At 52.2% G+C, this 17,966-nt stretch overlaps 1 protein-coding gene across 1 annotated transcript; it reads left to right on the top strand.

Moving 5' to 3' along the window:
* Positions 1 to 859: 859 nt before the first annotated feature.
* Positions 860 to 11,173, top strand: NCLIV_006140 (ubiquitin, related; the record flags this gene model as incomplete). The annotated part of the gene is made up of 10 exons (XM_003880124.1): positions 860 to 2,348; positions 2,965 to 3,508; positions 4,549 to 4,620; positions 5,014 to 5,115; positions 5,700 to 5,873; positions 6,197 to 6,286; positions 6,860 to 6,898; positions 8,726 to 8,757; positions 10,291 to 10,451; positions 11,129 to 11,173. The coding sequence occupies 10 exons, from the start codon at positions 860 to 862 to the stop codon at positions 11,171 to 11,173; spliced, it is 2,748 nt and encodes a 915-aa protein (XP_003880173.1).
* Positions 11,174 to 17,966: the final 6,793 nt, after the last annotated feature.

The following is a 17,966-nucleotide window of genomic DNA, read 5'->3' as shown; positions in this document are numbered from 1 at the left end:
CCTGCATGCCTGACAAAATAAGGAAAAACATTTTGAGAGAGAATCACTCATGCCGATCAGATAGACTACAGAAGGAAACAGCACGACGCATTTTGTCACAAGGAAAAGCGCTGCTGATGTGTCACAGTCCCATTAAGTTTATCCTTCATGACTAGAATGGTCTTTCTTGTGCGAAGAGTCCGGCCCACGGGGTTTTGAGTCTCCCGACCGGTTCAGCGTTATATGCGTCTGATTCTTCTGTATTCTCTCGTTAGGGCCTCGCAGTGAAAGGCTCCATTGAATGTTTCGACACACGCTCGGTTTCTCATTCTCTTTCGTTCAGATAGTCCCTTGCACACTCACCGGCCATATTAGCCACACCACCGGACCGGTGGCCTGCCTGCTTGTTTCGATGTTTTCTCCACGCTATGCGTAGGTTTTTGTTATTGCATCCTCGCTCCTCACAGGGGTCACATGCCAGTCTGATTATTCATCCGGCCGACTTAAAGGCGCTCCCGAACGCTTTTTCAAGCAAGTCCACATGTGCAGTGGCGCCCAGAGTACTCGGGATGAACGTGAATCTAAGGTGAGCAGAAGACGTCAAGGAAGCGGTTGCTTGCCTGGAGACTTCCTCTGTCACGTGCCACACCAGCGCTGCAGAGAGCGCTCAAGGTCCGCGTATGTGATACTCGCTCGTTGTCCTGCCGTTGCTGGAAACGTTGCCGCTGTGTCTGCTGTGGTGTATCTTCCGTACCCCGCAATTCCACCTCTAACTTCAAACCTCTCTGTCCACGGCAGTGGTGTGCTGGTGGCATGGCATCATTCGACTGATTAATGCGCAGGGTGCCTCGCCGAGTTTTCATTACTGACCGCCTGATCCATGGCAGACGTCTCAGGGCACGGCGCTGAGGGCGCCGTTGCAAAGGAACCAGCAGAATACCAGGGAAACGTTTCCAACCGCAGAGGGGAGAGCAGAACAGACTGGCCGAATCCGCTGTTTCCGGATGCGAGGTCGGCAGCTGGAGCGCGCCCTGGAGCTCTTCAAGAGAGCTCGTGTTCGGTGGCCACCTCTTCGTCTTCTTCCTGCTCGATAAAGCCAGCCGAGGGACGAGACTGCGCAGAAACATCGCTTGGCGGGAGCGCTTCTTATGGGAGAACCAGGGAAGGCGCAGGGGCGTCAGGAGAAGACTCAGCTGCGTGCGCGCCTGCTCAGTTGGACGGGAGAAAGGGAAAGAAGGCCCTGGCACGAGGCAGCGTTTCGGGCGGTCATGAAGCAGTTGAAGGTGGTGAAAATTTGGAGGACCGCATTCCCTGTCCGGTCGATCCGCGACACTCCATTTACCTGGGCAGGGTTTCCGCTCACGTGAGGAAGTGCACGAAAATAAGAGACATGGCCTTTGCTCACCTGCTGCCCTTTGTCCTTCCTGGATGTAACTGCGGCGAGACGGGAGAGGCCAACGGAAAGGCCGAGAGAGCGATTGACCAGGCTAGTAAGCGAGAAGGCTCGAACTCATCGGTGCGCTTTTCAGGCGACGATCAACCCCGAAAGCCTGGAGCAGGGGACGGTGAGCCGATAGAAACGATAGTCGAAACAGTTCGAAGCGAGGGCGCGGCCGCCGACACGAAGCCTGACACATCTTCACCCTCGCCTCGCATCACAGTGTGCATCTCGCCCTCCTCTTCCGCCTGTCTGTCGCCGTCTCCTCTGCCTCCTTTGGACATTGAAGAGTTGCACAAAAGAGTTCTCCGCGCAGTGAAGCAGTGCTGCGAGGAGCTCGGACTTTCTCTCTCGCTTGTTCTGCCACCGGCTTCAGACGAACTAGCACAGGACACTGAAGAGGTAGAGAGACACGAGCGATACGGGTGGAACCCCGCGGCTGAGCTTCTTCGAGCAGCTGCCGTGTCTGAACAGCGCGCGACTCACGAGCGGGATGATTTAACCTCTACCCGAGCTGAAAAGACGGGACACACCGAGCACGAAGGCTCTGTTGTTTCCGACACACTGGGGAGGAAACGAGGCACTGACGCAGAAGAAGAAAGGCGAGCGTCCATCCTCATGGACTGCATTACGCGTGCCAGCAAAGCAGCTGCCCAGCACCGACAGCGCCAGAGGCGAGGCTCCGTAAGCGACCCAGCTGAACCCCAAAACGGAGAAGGTTCGACAGAAGGCATGTTTCCCTTAGCTTTCTCCACGTCGTTTCTTGAGTCTCTCGGGCTGTCTCCTCTGGCGTGGCTCCGGAAGGTGATGGCGCTCATGGACAAACATGACGAACAAAATGCACAACTGGTCGCCATCTGCGCCCTCGTCGGGTTCCTCCCCACGAGCCGGGACGCCCTGCAGAGTCTCCTCGTCGTCGAGCTTGGAGCCGGTGAGAGGGCGAGCATCCGTATAGGACATTCGACTGCACACGGCGGCGCGATGCATCGGGAACGCCTTCGCACTGAAATATAGAACACGGTAGTCTCTAGACTTTGAGGCCTGAATCTCCCGGCACCCGTCTCCTTTCCTGCTAAAGCCAGCCAAAGGGAAAAAAGACGCCGGAGACCTTTGTAAAAAGCTCGTGTGTGCGGGTCACTGACATCGTCTGCTTGGTATGTGTCGTCGTCCCACGTCTCTGCTTATGCTAGTACGTATCGTCACACACTTCCGCACGAGGAAATTGCTTGTGGACACCGCAGAGATGTGGTGGTATCCTGGCACCATCGTGTGTTGCGTGTCTCGCTCGTCATCGTAGCGCCGCCAGGGGAAGCGCTCGATGGCCAGTAGCGGCGGAGTGGCTGACATGTCTTGTCGGAATGAGGGTGTGCTGCTGAGCAGCTAGCAACGCTGCTCTGATGCTTTCTGTATTGGTGGCGTGCGTTTCACTCTATATTCCTAGGAAAAAGGCACCTTAGAAACAAGGACAAGGACAGCGCTGCTATATATTGACAGGTAGGCTGCGAGTTTCATCCTGTGTCCCCTGTCCGTCCTGGTGTCGCTCGCAGGGAAGGCGGCACTCACTCGATGGCTTGCCACCTGGACCGTGGCAGCTTTTGCGGATGCAGCCAAGCGGCGTGCTTCAGCAACGCAAGCGAGTGGGGGCCAACCGGAAGAGGCCTGCGTGCCGGGCGACGAACACCCGAAGAAAAGAGAAAGAGCCGCCGCAGATGACGAGATATCGCATGAGAAAGTGAATCCAGACGTTTCGCTGCAAACCGAGGAACGAGACAGGGGAAAGGTGGTCGGTGTCCGGTTCGTGGTCGTTGAGCGTGAAGCGCGAAGAAACGCCAAGGAGCTAAAGGATGAGGAGATGCAGTCGATGAGCGCCAAGAGGATCCGCAGTGAAAACCATTTTAAAAAGAGGAAGCATGCCGGCGCTATGGAGGCTGCCAGTTCAGAGGGAGGCGAAAGGCAGGATGATCAGAATGGTAGCCGTGAGGACCCGCGCTTTGTCCGCCATGTCGTCCGCTTGCGGATCGACATTTCTGACTTCGACTTACGCGCAATGCTTCGCTACATGAATTTGGGAGACTCCCGCGCCCTTCGACAGTAAGCGAATCTTCGTGTTGGGAAACAAAAATTTGTGAGACTGGGACGGTTTCTTGCAGCGGTTACCTTTCGCGTAGATAGTGTCCGTACTTTTCTGGTGTGACAGCCCAAGGCGATGTGTGCAAGTGTGGGCGGGGAGTGTTCATGAACGCGTAGAGATCTAAATTGATGGTGGACTCCAGCGGCAGCCGGTTGTGAGACTTGTGGGCACATCCCTGCTGTCTGGGTTGCTCGGAAGCGAAGTTGGGTTCCCCCCGATAGCTTCGAGAAGTGGTATAGAAGGCAGTACGTCAATTCAGACTTCTGACTTGTGAAGGCGGTTTCAATGTATGCCGACATCTCACTGGTCGCATAATTCCCAGAAGAGCTTCGATAGTGCCTGGGTGAAACACATTCCAGCACCAGCTGTGTGAGGCTGTTCGTGGCAATGGTACGTCTGTGTTTCTTTCTGTGGACTGACAGCGAACTGCTATGCCATTCATGGAGCTGAGGACGGTGCGGGGAACTCCACTTGCTTCCTGGATAGTGGACAGCCGTTCCGCGGCTGGTGCGGAAGTGCGTGGCCTGTCCCGTGCATCATGTCTCTACATCGCGAGATGGGAAGGCGGTTTGCGTAGCATTCTGCAGCTCCCTGAATTCTGTGAGGTGGCGTCGACGTGTCGCGCGTGTGGTTGACGTCGGCCAGTCTGTCGGCGCGCAAATGCTACCGCTTTCTCCCCTCGTGCATGTTTCCCTCTAAGGCCCCACATACCCTCCTTCTTCAAGCTGTTGCACCAGCATAACTGCTGCCTCTTTCCGCGGCGTTCTGCTCCCATACGGGAACCGATTGACTCCGATCCGACTCGGCTCGAAGGAGATGTAACGCAGGCAGATGGACGCAACGCCACAAAGCAGGCTTCGACGAACAGAAATGACGACCTTTCTAAAGATGGTGAACTGTTGCCCGGTGTGGCACCCACGAGGCGGAGATCGCCGGAAAAACAGGAGAATGCATGCACTCCACAGCAGGCGCCCACGCTTCGAGATCAATTTTGTGACAGCGAGGCGTCCCTCGATGCGTACTGGGAACTAACGAAGCAGCTGGGCTTCAAAGGTGGCGCGGACATGAAAGAGTAAGGCCGTCGTGCATGGTTGTAGTTGATGCCCGATGATTGGACCTACTAGAAAACTGCTAGACTGCATTTTCGTGGAACATTTTCTTCATATAGGACACTGCTTCAAGCGGCGTGAACTTCCCCGTCTTCCCAGCCAGTATGCGGAAAGACTCTTACCACGGCTTTGTGCGCTGTGTGAGAAATGAAAGCAAGGAACGGGATGACAGGCGACACAGTGTGGCCTGACGTGAGCGAGATCTTGTAGGAGCGCCTCGCACTGAATGCTTGCGGACGTGTGGTTGTCACAAAGACTTTGAGGATCACTTTCCAGCTGCGTTTCTAATTCGCCGCATTCGTACGGAACAGCTACCGCCACTGAGAGTTGTTTTTCAACTGTCCTATCTTCTGCAGAATGGAAAATTGCCTGGAAAGTCACTTCCTGAACAAGCCCGCAGAGCGCGTGCTAGGAGTTGCCAAGCACCTGTGCGGGGGTGGCACTGACGTTGCCCTGCGGTAAGAGAGGTACCTTTTCATGATCTTTGCTGCAATTCCTGCGTTCGTGTGGGTGTTGCTCGATTTTGGAGGACCCGACCAGGGTGTTTGGCGTGCGGGACGCTATCAATCTGCCTTCACCACGCGCCGTTTAGGTTACCCACATGGCGTTGCCGTGCACCAGCTTAGCATGAAGCATTTTTCTGATGATCGGACACTTACTCTTTCTATTTAGTGAAAGAAACCCCGAATTATATTTCCTGTGGAAGACACCGGTATGAGGCCAGATCATGCCGGGATATTTGATGCGAAGTATTACGTGGTTAGTACGGCAGCGCGCAACCAGCTGGTAGGCGGTGTGTTTGTACTTCGTGTTGACTACGTTAGCACTACACGTGGGAAGCTGCCATGAGGAGAAGTCCGTTTTTGCCAGCATAACTGCCCGCTGCCGTCTCATTTGTGGAGTGCACTCTGTCCTGAAGCAGACGTTCATCGTTCAATAAGCGGTAGAGCGTACGCGGCTACTGCTCCACCATCAGTGAACAGCTGCCTCGACGAGTCGGCTGAGGGAAGTCCTTGTGTTTGTCATGCGTCCTGGTTGTCAGGTGCTTTGTGCGATGCCGGAAAGCTTTTACCGAAATAAAAGCAATGTGCCCGAGGCAGTCCACCGGGGACAGTGGCCTGCAGCGTGAAGCTGTTGCAGAAGCAGGCCCGAGGAGAATCGTGGATCCGTCCGAGGTTTCGCTGTGCCTTTGCATTGCCCCCTGCTGCCACCACAGGTGAGACTTCACGCGAGTTCTGCATTTGCATCTAGATATCAGGCGGCTCACGCCGGGAAGCGCACCTGCAGCTTTTGAAGGGGCAACTGGAGGCGTGAACTGCTTGGTGTATGCCAGTGTGCTTTTCCCGGCCCCCATCATTTCTGTGCGCGAAAAACACTTTACGGTGACATCGTGAGTCCCTTAGCACATTGTTCGCCTTGCATGTTGTATCGCTCGTCTTGAACCACGTTTCGCACTGAGGACTCCACGCGGCAACTGTAGATGTAGCGTATGAGGGAAGGGAGCTCACTTGAAGTTGCTCTTTCCCTTTGTACAATCAGATGCGACGAACAGTCTTTCGTCGGCGTGGAGATTTTGAGGAAACTAGGCTTCGCCGACGAGGAATTTCCACGCCTTGCAGCCGCTACGGGGTAAGTACCTCTTTGGCCTTTCCGCTCGGCGTGGCCAGAGGTGCGTGCTCCGTCAGACAGCCCTTCCATTCAAGGCAGCTACCTGCTCAGGGTATTAATTTGATATCCCTGTTTCCATTCTATTCGTACGTTCTTGTGCAGCTGGGCGACGGGTGCGAGTGGTGACAAACAACGCACTGGAAGCCTAATTAAGAGACTGTTGGATCTTTGTCGGTAAGGAAAACTCGAGGACCATTCCGTCGAGTTCAGCTTGCACAGACATCATATCAGAATGCTAAGGCTGCCATACGGTTGCGGCGGAACTTTCCGGCGTTTTGTTCGACATATGTAGATCCACCTTCGCCACTGCCTGGGCGGCCCCACTAGCATGTAACGAGGTGATTTTCGTGAAGATCCCTTGTTTTTTATGCTTGCACTACATCCAGCACTTATGTTCTTGTCATTATGGAAATGTGGCGCTCCGTATGTGTTGGACAATTAGGCTGATATGGCTACGAAAAGAGGGCTTTGAATCTGCCACCATGCGGAGATTCGCGTCAAGCTCGTGTTCTCCTGAGAACTTTGTCATCCTAGCTTCCGCGGGCTCATGAATCTGGCGCGCCAGCAAATCGGGTACGCCGTTGCATCGAAGCGCCGTTCGCCCGTCGTCGAGGAAAGTTGAAGGCACAATATCACTGCATCAGAATGCGTGGGGAAAAGGTGGGCTTTTTCACACCTTGGCCAGCAGCGACTTTTTACTGACTACTACGTTGCTTGAAAACGCTTGGGTGTAAGGCGCGGTCGCCTGTCGTTGAGAGGGCGGCGCGTGAAGCGCAGTGGGTTTCTTGTGTCAGCACCGATAAAGAGCCTTCACATGATCGTTTTACCAGCGAGCTACCTGCCTACCTGCTTTGCAAAAATTACTGAGGAACCCCCTCTTTCAGCAGAGGTGTGCGAGAAAGTCAATGTGCAACGATTGGCTTGCAACAGGCAACGAGCGTGGTATGCTGTGAACAAGGAACGACAGTGCGAACGCCAGATACCGGACCTCCTTTCGGCATGGTAGAATAGCGCTCCTTGAGAATAGCCTGGCCTCGCTTCGGTTGCGTAAACAATTATTTGGAAAACAATAACTTAGGCATCCAACGCTGATAGATCCACTATATTCCTTAATCTTCCATGAACAGCATGGAGTCAACGCAGACGCAGCACCAGGCGACTTTTATCCTTACGTAGGGGCATGCTGCGGAGACTGGACTGCGTCGTTGACCCTGTACATGTTTGCTTCTGTACGCAGTTAGTTAAAAGTGGGTGGCAGAATACAATGCATACGCCCAAAAACACACCATTGTTAGAGATGAGGGGCCTTCCACACTACAACGTGTGAAGGGGGGCTCGACATGTCGAAGCGTGTCTACTAACAATACCCAGAGAGTCGACTGCACTCGCCCTCCGACCTGTACGTTGTGCTATTGTTTCAAGCACCGTACCGACCTTCTTGTGTCCATAGGGAGACAACTGCGGATGTTGTAGGTATGTACTGCCGTGTTGAGGTGTACTACGAGTTCCAACGGACATCTTCTAGAATCACGACTTCCGAGTGATGTCAGGAAGACCTCGCATCAAGAACATAAAGATCATAGCTTGATGACACAACAACAGTGTCTGCGGAGCCATCTTCGGACATAGTTTTCAGGAGTCTGGACTAGAGAACAGTCCATAATCTGACTGTCAGCTGCGCGTCTCGTTTGTATATCTCCAAAACTTCCACAAGAAAGTGGCACGTCCAATCGGCTCATCAGCACCAACAGCCATCAAGCAGCGCCTTTAATGCATTGCTTAGCAATATAACGGTGGACTTGTCAGAACTGTATCAGCGAACCCCTGCATACATAGTGAGACAGAGTCAGCTCCATATTTCCTATTTGATATCAAGCAGAAAAAACTCTGTTGTCCCTTTTGCAATAAACAAAACAATAAAACCCCAAACGGGGGCGAAAGGCACATGCTGCGTACGGTTTGGCTGGGACGCAGTGGTTTGCTGTTCCGTGGAAGATTGGCATGATTCGTCCGAAGGTTCTGAAGAGCAGTTCTACCCGTATTCGGTTTCTGGGTGTGTAATCAAAGAGGAAACTACTATCAGTTGATGCGGTGATCCTCTTTTTTCTAATTCACCGGTGTGTCCATGCAGGCGTCAGCGCAGGGCCAGGCAGAGCCACACCATTTGCAGCAAATACGGTGCCACTCTGACCGCGCAGTTCATGTCTCGTGCATGCATGCCGCGGCAGATACGCTCTTCGGAAACACTCGCGAAAAATCATGTAAAAAACCGGGGGCAAATGAACTCATCGGGCAATTCTGCACACAAAAGTAAACCGTTCGGGAGAAATTGTCACTGGATGAATGTCGACGGGAGGTTTTTCCCGGCATAGTACCATGTCTTGTCTCCTCCCCCTGCAGCGGTCGATGCGCTGTTCTCGCATCTTGTCTCGGTGAGTTGAGCCATGTCTCGTTAGAAATGGTGCTGTTTCTGTGTTCGAATTATCCTCTCCAACTTTCCTACGGTTTCTGTTGCCTGTGATCTATTTTCTTTTGTTTGCGTTTGAGACGTGTGCCGTTACGTCTAAAATGGTGCCCCTACAGAAAATCAAGTCAGTGGAGAGTCTGTTGTTAGGTCTCTCTCTGCTGTTTCTTGTCCTGCAGAGGCCTTTTTGTTATCACGTGAACCAGCCAGGTACGAAACCTTGGAGTGTAAGTCTGTTTTTTTCAGCTTTTTCATTTGCTCCATTTGCCGGCGTGAGAGCCGTAGCTGTCCCAGCCACCGGCGTCCACCGCCACGGTGATTTCTCTCGGGGCATCTCAACAGCACCCGGCCTTCTGTATGGAGGAGTACTCCTGAGTGTGGGAGGGTCTTTTCCGTTTCAAGCATATTCGCGTGGCATGCCATCTACCTCTAGAGCGGGGGCAGCGCGTGACTTTGTTCCAGCCTCTTGGACGACTTGCTACCCTCGTGGTGACACCACGAGATGTTTTACCGCGGCGGGGCTCCGCGAAGCATACACTTCCGTTCCTTTAGCTTTTGCTTCTGGAAATGTGGGGTGGGAACAACAGGAAGCATTCAGCCGTGCTGATAAACTGGGCATTAGCAACGATGACAGGGTTGAAAACTCAAATGTCTCGAGTACCGCGCCTGCCGTTATTTCCTCATTACCGTCATCGTCTACTTCCCCTGCCGCTGCGTCTTCAAATTCTTCATCACCACTTGGCATCCGATGGCTACTCGGCGTCCGCGGAGGTTTCAACCTGCAAGTGAAAACAATGAGCGGTGAGTTCTGATGCACATGAAGCAGATATGATCATTTCGACAAGCTCCAACCGCCTATTTTGTATGCTCATCCCTCGTAGATCTACCATGGTTGTTTGAGGACTGGTCCACCGTCAGATGCCTTTCTTCTTTCGTACGAGTGCTATGTCTGAAGTAGGTCTTTTGGGGTTCCATCTTTTCGCATAGCACCCGGTTTCCTCTCTCCCAGAGTAGGCCTGATATTTTGTATAACACATGTATAGCCGTTCTAATGTCGGAATATGTTCGCCTAGGTATGAGGGCTTGGTGCCGCATCTGTTCATGATTTTGAGGACATCCATGACAACCAGCATAGTTGTTAAAAAGCTCGTCGTCGGGTTTGCTGTGGAGTGTTTCTATGGAACCTCCAAAGGGAACCCAAACCACCCGATGCCGCCGTGCCACGAGACACAATGACGGATCCGATGATCCTGTTTTCTTCTTATATCCAAGACGTAGAATAGTAGGCCTTCTGTCGATTCAGGCTGGAACTACCAACCAGTGATAGTTCTGGTCTTCGTCACCAGCGGGCGACTCTGCTGGTGTTCCTAAGACCGCTATTTAAACACAACAGTTACCGTAGCTGTAGATGAATGCTCACCCTAGAGTTTAATTAATGGCGATTGCCTCGACATCACTACCTGGTCCATTCTGTTGTTTCGATTGTTTCTGGTTCCTGCAGGAAAAACTGTCGTGCTTGACAACGTTCAGGCATCTGACTCTATATTAGATATAAAACGACGTGTAGAACAACGCGAGGGCATCCCGGTGGACCAACAGCGTCTGGTATTCAACGGCAAACAGCTGGAGAATGGAAAAACGGTCCAAGATTACAATCTCTCGGTAAGCGCTGCAACCCTACGGACACGTCCTGTTGTGTCGCCGTTACCTGATCGATCAGCGGGGTCACAGTAACAATATGCGTTCGCAGCACCGTTGCTCCCGCACGATCCCTGCTATACGGACAGCTGCGACAGACGGCGCAGCGATCTGGGAGACTTCGAATGCTCCGGACCCTGGTGAGAGAGTGCAGAAGAAAGATAGTGAGCCAGATAGAATGCTTTGGCCGGAGCACACCGTGGCCGCCGCAGCATGCTTATGTTTCCAGAGTGTCTGTCCTGCTTCTGTATTCGGACCCCTAGCCACCAATAATCTTCACAACGTGAATTCATGACCTAGTCTTGTCGCCGCAATCATGCAACATATTCGCCAGGTACCGAAATTTTGTACCGATAGTAGCTCGAGCAAGGAACACATCAGCATTGAGCTTCTTGCGTATTCTTTGCAGGAGAACTCAGTCCTACACCTGGTCCTCAGACTGCGGGGGGGCGCATGAATCGGCGAGCTCCTGTCACGTGATAGCCTCGTTCCGGTTGGCAAGAAAACTGTTGCAACAAAAGGCAAACCACCTCTGGATGTGCAACGGTAATTTCACTCCCGGGTGGTATGCCTCCACAAGGATAATCCTCCTTTGGACAGATTTTGGCGTGTGGTCGCCGTGTATGCTTGTGCTGTACTAGTTCAACGAGGAGCGCCTTAATCCTGCTGGCGACGTGCTCACGTAATAGAGGGGTGAATATGGTATGGGACAATGCTGAGGTCTTCCTCAGCAGCTTACCTGATGCAATGCGATATCGGGGGAACCAGTTGCAACTCATCAAGAACGGGTGATGCTGATCGTGTTTTCACGCGCCCACGCAAGGTACAGCTACCACTTGCATGTGTCCTGCAGTTTGTGCATGGTGCTATTGGGAGCAAAACGGAAACTGTTTTCTGGCATAAGTGCGGGTGCAGTCAGGCGCTTTGGGGACAAACGGAAACTTTGTAGCAATGCGTTGAATATCTATCCCAATTTCCCTAGTGTGGGCACATCACATGATGACTGCCGGCCTAGAAGTTGATACACGTGCGTACTTCTCAGCTATGGCAATTATGATTGCTATTCCTATCAAGGCCGCCAGCCAGATCAATGCTGTATCAATTGAACGCTCGCTGACCCGATGGGACTCCAGATCCTCGGCTCCTCCAGATTGAGGTGCTGTCACGAATGCACCGATGTAGAGCAAAACCAGCAAGAAAATCAGGGTCTGACGATGTGAGTGTAAATTACTTTTTGTACTAACTATATCTCCCGTAGGAAGCGAAACGCCTGTGAAAGCACAAGGGACCCGTTGCAGAAACTACAGGATATGCTACTATCGACGCTCGGGAGTCGAGCGGTCCAGGATTTGGTCACGGGCAGTTTGAGCCAACACATTTTGCATGGATCCATATCAACCACGAGAAGTGCACTACGACACCAATTTGTCCTGTAGTTGTCCGGAGCGGCTCGGATGTCTGCATGGAACTGCAACCGCTATCATCCAATAATGCCATGTAGTGAGCACGGCGTTGCGAATACAGACGCGGGACGCACAATGGAGAAGACACCTCAGCGACTGGTCTTACTGAGGGTGGCTGAGAAGGCGCCGTGAAATGCGATTTCGTAAGAGTTCTGTGGGTTACTGTTTGACTTGGCTCGGTGAAGTGCATGGCCCGCGACAAGTCGACATTCGCTGAAACCCCATTAACGATTTCTCAATTTCCTTTGTAGCACCTGAGCGCCTGGACAAGCACGACAAAGCCGGTGATCAAACCACCGGGCTCATGCAAATGCTTTGGAGGCGCGGAAGCTACTGGGTGCGATGTACCTTCTGTCTGGTGCATCGAGGCAAGTGGCACCTGGAACCTTGTCATTCGCGTTTAATGCCACTCCCCTCGGGGAGATTATCGCAGATCTCATGCAATGCAGAAAGCATAGGCACGATGCTATGCTGCGCCAGGACTCTGCTGTTGCAGCCAAATCGGTTGCTTATTTATCCGAAAAAATAAGTGCCACACAAAATACGACATCGACTGCGTACAGTTCCTGCGTGCCGGTAAATTCCCAAGGCTCACGGTCTGCGTACAGCGCATGATCCAGGGCTTCGAGGAGGCGCAAATTACACGTTGCTGTTTGCCAGAGTAACGCCATGAGTGGAGTACGTGACTCGAACAGGAAGACGTCGGCATTGCCCCGGGTACTGCTGGGCCGGCACCCTCGTAATTAGGCACGCTGTTCTTTTTCAACGAATCATCCGGTGGCACATCCGTGAGCACCTCTGCAAATCATTTGCTCGAAGGCATGGGCAACTTCGCAATATGTGTTTGCGAATGCGCCACCAGAATCTAATGTTGCGTATCACCTCAGCACAATCCGTAGGCCCGTATGCATTGTGTGTATCTACATATAGAAAATATATAAAAATATATGCGCGTGCTCATGTGAATCTGTACTCGTATGTCTCTAAGGACACAAACGAGTTCCGACAGAAATGGAAGATGCCAGTGGCAGACAGTCTCCCTCAACAGCAGAGATGTGCATGGGCGTGCGTGTGCTAGCGGTAATGGGACGGGTTCAGCCCATTTGTGTAGCCATTGAAGCTTCTCACCATCTTGGGTTTGTTGACTGTTTGATCCTAGTGTGATAGGAACATCATTATCAACGGTCCAAGTGCCAACAGTCCTCCGCGAGTTTTGACTGCCGTGGACGTCGTGGTTGGAGTCGAAGTGTCAGTCGGAGATTCTGGCTGTGATGCGTCTGGCTCTACAGTGGTGGTCGCTGTCGCTTGGATCTTGATTTTGCATTCAGTGGTGCTTCTCGAAAGATTATTCGAGGTACATTTATAGCAGAAAGTACGATCTGTTGTGGGGGCCTTTTTGAGCTTCACTGCAAAATTTGTTTCTTGCCCGGTCGTCCTCTCAATTTCCTCAGCCACATCCTCCTGGTGAGTGCAAGAACTATCTGTGTAAGCCTGCCTTGCGTCAGACGGGTCCAGCGTATGTCCATCCGGACAACTGAAAAAGACGGTTTTGCCGACTTCAATCGTGAGAGGTAGATCCGTGCCGCTTCTCACCGTTCCTGGTGTGCAGGTGTCGGGGGTTTTCATTACCTCGATAACTGCAGTGCACGTGACGGCTTGGGTTTTGGTTCCCTTGCACTCATAACATAAGTTTTTGGTTACGGGCGGAAACTTTGTGACAGTTAGCGTGTTATCTTTCCAGGTGACCGTCCCCGTTTGAAAGAGATTTAATAGGGTTTGAGCCTGAGCTCCCGCACATTGCCCATTCTGGTACACGGCGGCTTTATCTTCCTCTGTTGGATTCGCCGTTGACTCTCCTGTGCAGTGAATTTTTACAGCTGGATAAACAGGCGTCAAAGAAATGTTAACCACACCTGACGCGCACTCCGTTGTTGGAGCTGGGTTTGAAATCTGCGCGGTGCAGAACATCAGAACCCCAAGACTGGCGGTCAGGAGGCAAACACCGCCGATATGGGCACATCTTCGAAGAATTACCATGTTGAGAAAAATTCCACTGAGCGATTGCCTGACCCGCGGGCCTTCCTGTCTTCAGTCGGTTCGATGAAATCCCAGCTCCCTAGGTTTGATTTAACCCGGCGAGATCGGGGACCCTAAATAAAGTAGAAGAATGGTACGGTATCCGCAATTCGCTACGGCACTAAGAACGGCAGAATAAACATTGTTTTGCTTGCTATGTGCGCAGCCACTTCCCGCAACATCGGAGCACTGCAGGGGAATCAGCTACGGGTGATACACGCACAGTGCCACAACAAGCGCTGTTGCTCGTGCGACACGCGCGCCAGTAGGAACTGCATGCGGCGCTGGCATGGTGCCGTAAGGTTCATGCAACGGCGAAGGAGCCGAAGGAGTGGAAATGGTGACTATTATATCGAAGACACAACCGTTCCCTTCAATATCAGGAAGTTGCACACAGAAGAGCGGAACAGGGGGGGCTGGCGGCTTTGATTTGGGCGTTAATTTGAGGTTTACATCTAATTCATGGACGAACCTGTTCCCCTCTGCTCACATTCAAAATTATTTCACGATGAGAAGCATGTTTCCACACAGTGAGTGAGTTGCACAGGGCGAGAAATGACGGTCTCTGACACATTTCTCCGACATACAGTCCTCGTTTATCGTGAACCAGAACGTGTTTCAACGGACTATGTTCGCTCCCTGTCTCATCCTTCCTACCGAACGGGTAGTGAGAGACCAGACACCCAGGACCATCTTCACGGGGGTCCGCTGCGGCCACATACTCACCCGTGGGTACCTCTTTTTTCCTCTCGTCTTCCGCTATTCTGAAAAAACAACACAGAACTCGACTTCGGTGGGAATCACGCAGGCCACACGCCTTACGATCAGCTTGTAGATTCGGCGAGGAAGACGTCTTTTCCACCAGCGGATGCAAATGCTACTTCGAGGCCTGGAAGGCTAGAGTGTGTCCATGAAAATCAATCTAAGCTAGCGTTTTCTTTGCTCGTTGCCATAGACCGGGTGTGGATCTCTAAAGTTGCGGCCGTCGGTTGTCGCCCGAAACGCAAACATTGCTGCTGTCACGTGCGTTGCTGCTATCTCTTCCACCATCGTGCCCACTAGTGGTTCAGAAGAAACACCGCTCCTCTAGGTTTTTGCTGTGAGAGCTCTGCATATGTTTGAAGAAACGAAGACCCCTATTCGACCTGGCATTCACGTACTGTTTTAGTTCTTTGTCGCCCGCCACGATATGGGAAACTAGATTCATAAAATGCGACCATCGCCAGTGAGAGCCAGCAACCGTGCGTCTTGCTTCACTTTGGCCGTCTGGACTATGGTGATGGGGTCCCAGTCATCTGGGTTTTTCGTAGAAGGCTGTCAGTTCAGAAACATATTAGTGTGCATGAAGTGTGACAAGCTTTTGCTGGGGGAGAAAAGACCCCGCGAATCATGTCCGACCTGGTATGCCAAATGGTCGTTAGGCAATTGACACTAACTTGTGTTGTTCCTTAGCGCATTATGCAAACATGCATACGAGGTAAAGCCATGCAGGCAATAACATGCAGGGGCATTTTGGCGCGGAGGGGCCCGAAAAGCCAGTGCTGGTCTAAGAACATTACATAGAGCCGACTGCTGTCTCCATCAGACCTATAGGTTGTGTTATTGTTTCAAGCACTGTACCGAAAATCTTCTGTCCTTAGGGTTGTAAGTGCGTATGTTGCAGATATACACGTCTGCGATGAAGTGCGATACGAGTGCCAGCGGACATATCTGAGGATCACGGCCTCCCCGTTATGCCTGGAAACACCTTCGGGCACAACAAGAGAGTGTCTGGGGAGCCAGGTTGGGACATAGTTTCGTTGGGTCTGGACTAGAGCACAGTCAAGAATTTGACAGCCAGCTGCGCGTTTCGTTTGTGTATCCTCAAACCTAGCTTTCCGTAACATAGCCCTCTAGACAGACCGCGGCTGTCCGCCGGTGTACGCATGGTGCTATTGACCGTAATACAGAAACTCTTGTCTGGCATAACGAGTGCGGATGCAGTCTGGCTGTTAGGGAAGAAGCGGAAACTTTTCACTAAGACGCCAGCCCGATCAATGCTATATCTTGAACGTTCGATGGCCTGACGGGACTCCAGATCCTCGCCTCCTCCTGATTGAGAGTTGTATCACGTGTGCATATATGTAACGGAAAACCATCAACAAAAGCAGGGTATGACGATGTGGTTGTAGCTTAATTGCTGTACTAACTGTCTCTGCCGTAGGAAACGAAACGCTTGTGAAAGCACACGGCACACGTTGTACAAACTACAGGATCTGCTACTGTCGACGCTGGCGAGTCGAGCGGTCCAGGATTTGGTCACGGGCAGTTTCAGCCAACACATTTTGCATGGATCCATATCGACCACCAGAAGTGTGTCACGCCACCACTGTTCTGTAGGTGTGGGAAGCGGCTCGGACGTCTGCGTGGAACTAGAACCCCTATCATCCAATAATGCCATGTAGTGGGCACTGCATTGCGATACAGACGAGGGAAGCACAATGGAGAAGACACCTCAGCGACTGGTCTTTTCTGAGGGTGGCTGAGAGAGGCGCCGTGAAATGCGATTTCGTAAGAGTTCTGTGGGTTACTGTTTGACTCGGTTCGGTGAAGTGCATGGCCCGCGACAAGTCGACATTCGCTGAAACCCCATTAACGATTTCTCAATTTCCTTTGTAGCACCTGAGCGCCTGGACAAGCACGACAAAGCCGGTGATCAAACCACCGGGATCATGCAAATGCTTTGGAGGCGCGGAAGCTACTGGGTGCGATTTGCCTTCTGTCTAGCGCAACGAGGCAAGTGGCACCTGGAATCTTGCCATGCTGGTTTCATGCCACTCCCCTCGCGGAGATTACCGCAGATATCAAATAATGCAGAAAGCATAGGCAGGATGTTATGCTGCGCCAGGACTGCTGTTGCAGACAACTGGGGTGCATATCAATCAGGAAAAGTAAGTGCCACACAACATACGACAAGGACTGCGAACGGTGCCTGCTTGCCGGCAACTCCCGAGGCTCACGCTCTGCGGACAGCGCATGATCCAGGGCGTCCAGGAGGGCGCAAGTTACACGTTGGTGTTTGCCAGAGTAATGCCACGAGGGGATTATGCGACTCGAACACCACCCCACTGGACTGCTTAAGACAGTTAAAAGTGTTGCATTTCAATTCGGCAAGCCCCGGGTACTGCTGGGTCGGAACCCTGGTAATTAGGCACGCCTTTCTTTTTCAACGAATCATCCGTCGGCCCATCCTTGAGCATATCTGCAAATCATTGGCGCGAAGGCCTGGGCAGCTTCGCAACACAGTGTTTGCCAACGCAATGCCAGGAAACAAATGTGCCGTATCGCCTCAGCACAATCCGTAGGCCCGTATGCATTGTGTGTTTTTACGCACAAAGAATATGTAAAAATAGATAAGCGTGTTCATGTGAATCTGTTCCCCTATGCATCTAAGGATGCAAATGCGTTTCTACAGAGGAGAAAAATACCAGTGGCAAGACAGTCGCCCTCCACAGCAGAGATGTGCATGGGCGTGCGCTTGCTAGCAGTAATGGGACGGGTTCAGCCCATTTGTGTAGCCATTGAAGCTTCTCACCATCTTGGGTCTGTTGACCGTTTGATCCTAGTGTGATAGGAACATCATTATCAACGGTCCAAGTGCCAACAGTCCTCCGGCAGTTTTGGCTGCCGTGGACGTCGTGGTTGGAGTCGAAGTGTCAGTCGGAGACTCCGGCTGTGATGCGTCTGGCTCTACAGTGGTGGTCGCTGTCGCTTGGATCTTGATTTTGCATTCAGTGGTGCTTCTCGGGAGATTATTCGAGGTACATTTATAGCAGAAAGTACGATCTGTTGTGGGGGCCTTTTTGAGCTTGACGGCAACATTTGTTTCTTGCTCGGTCTTCCTCTCAACTCTCTCAATTTCGTTAGCCACGTTCTCCTGTTTAGTGCAAGAACTATCTGT

This window comes from Neospora caninum, chromosome II, assembly GCF_000208865.1.
Source record: "Neospora caninum Liverpool complete genome, chromosome II".
Taxonomy (NCBI): domain Eukaryota; phylum Apicomplexa; class Conoidasida; order Eucoccidiorida; family Sarcocystidae; genus Neospora; species Neospora caninum.
This window is presented reverse-complemented; position numbering and strand designations above follow the sequence as displayed.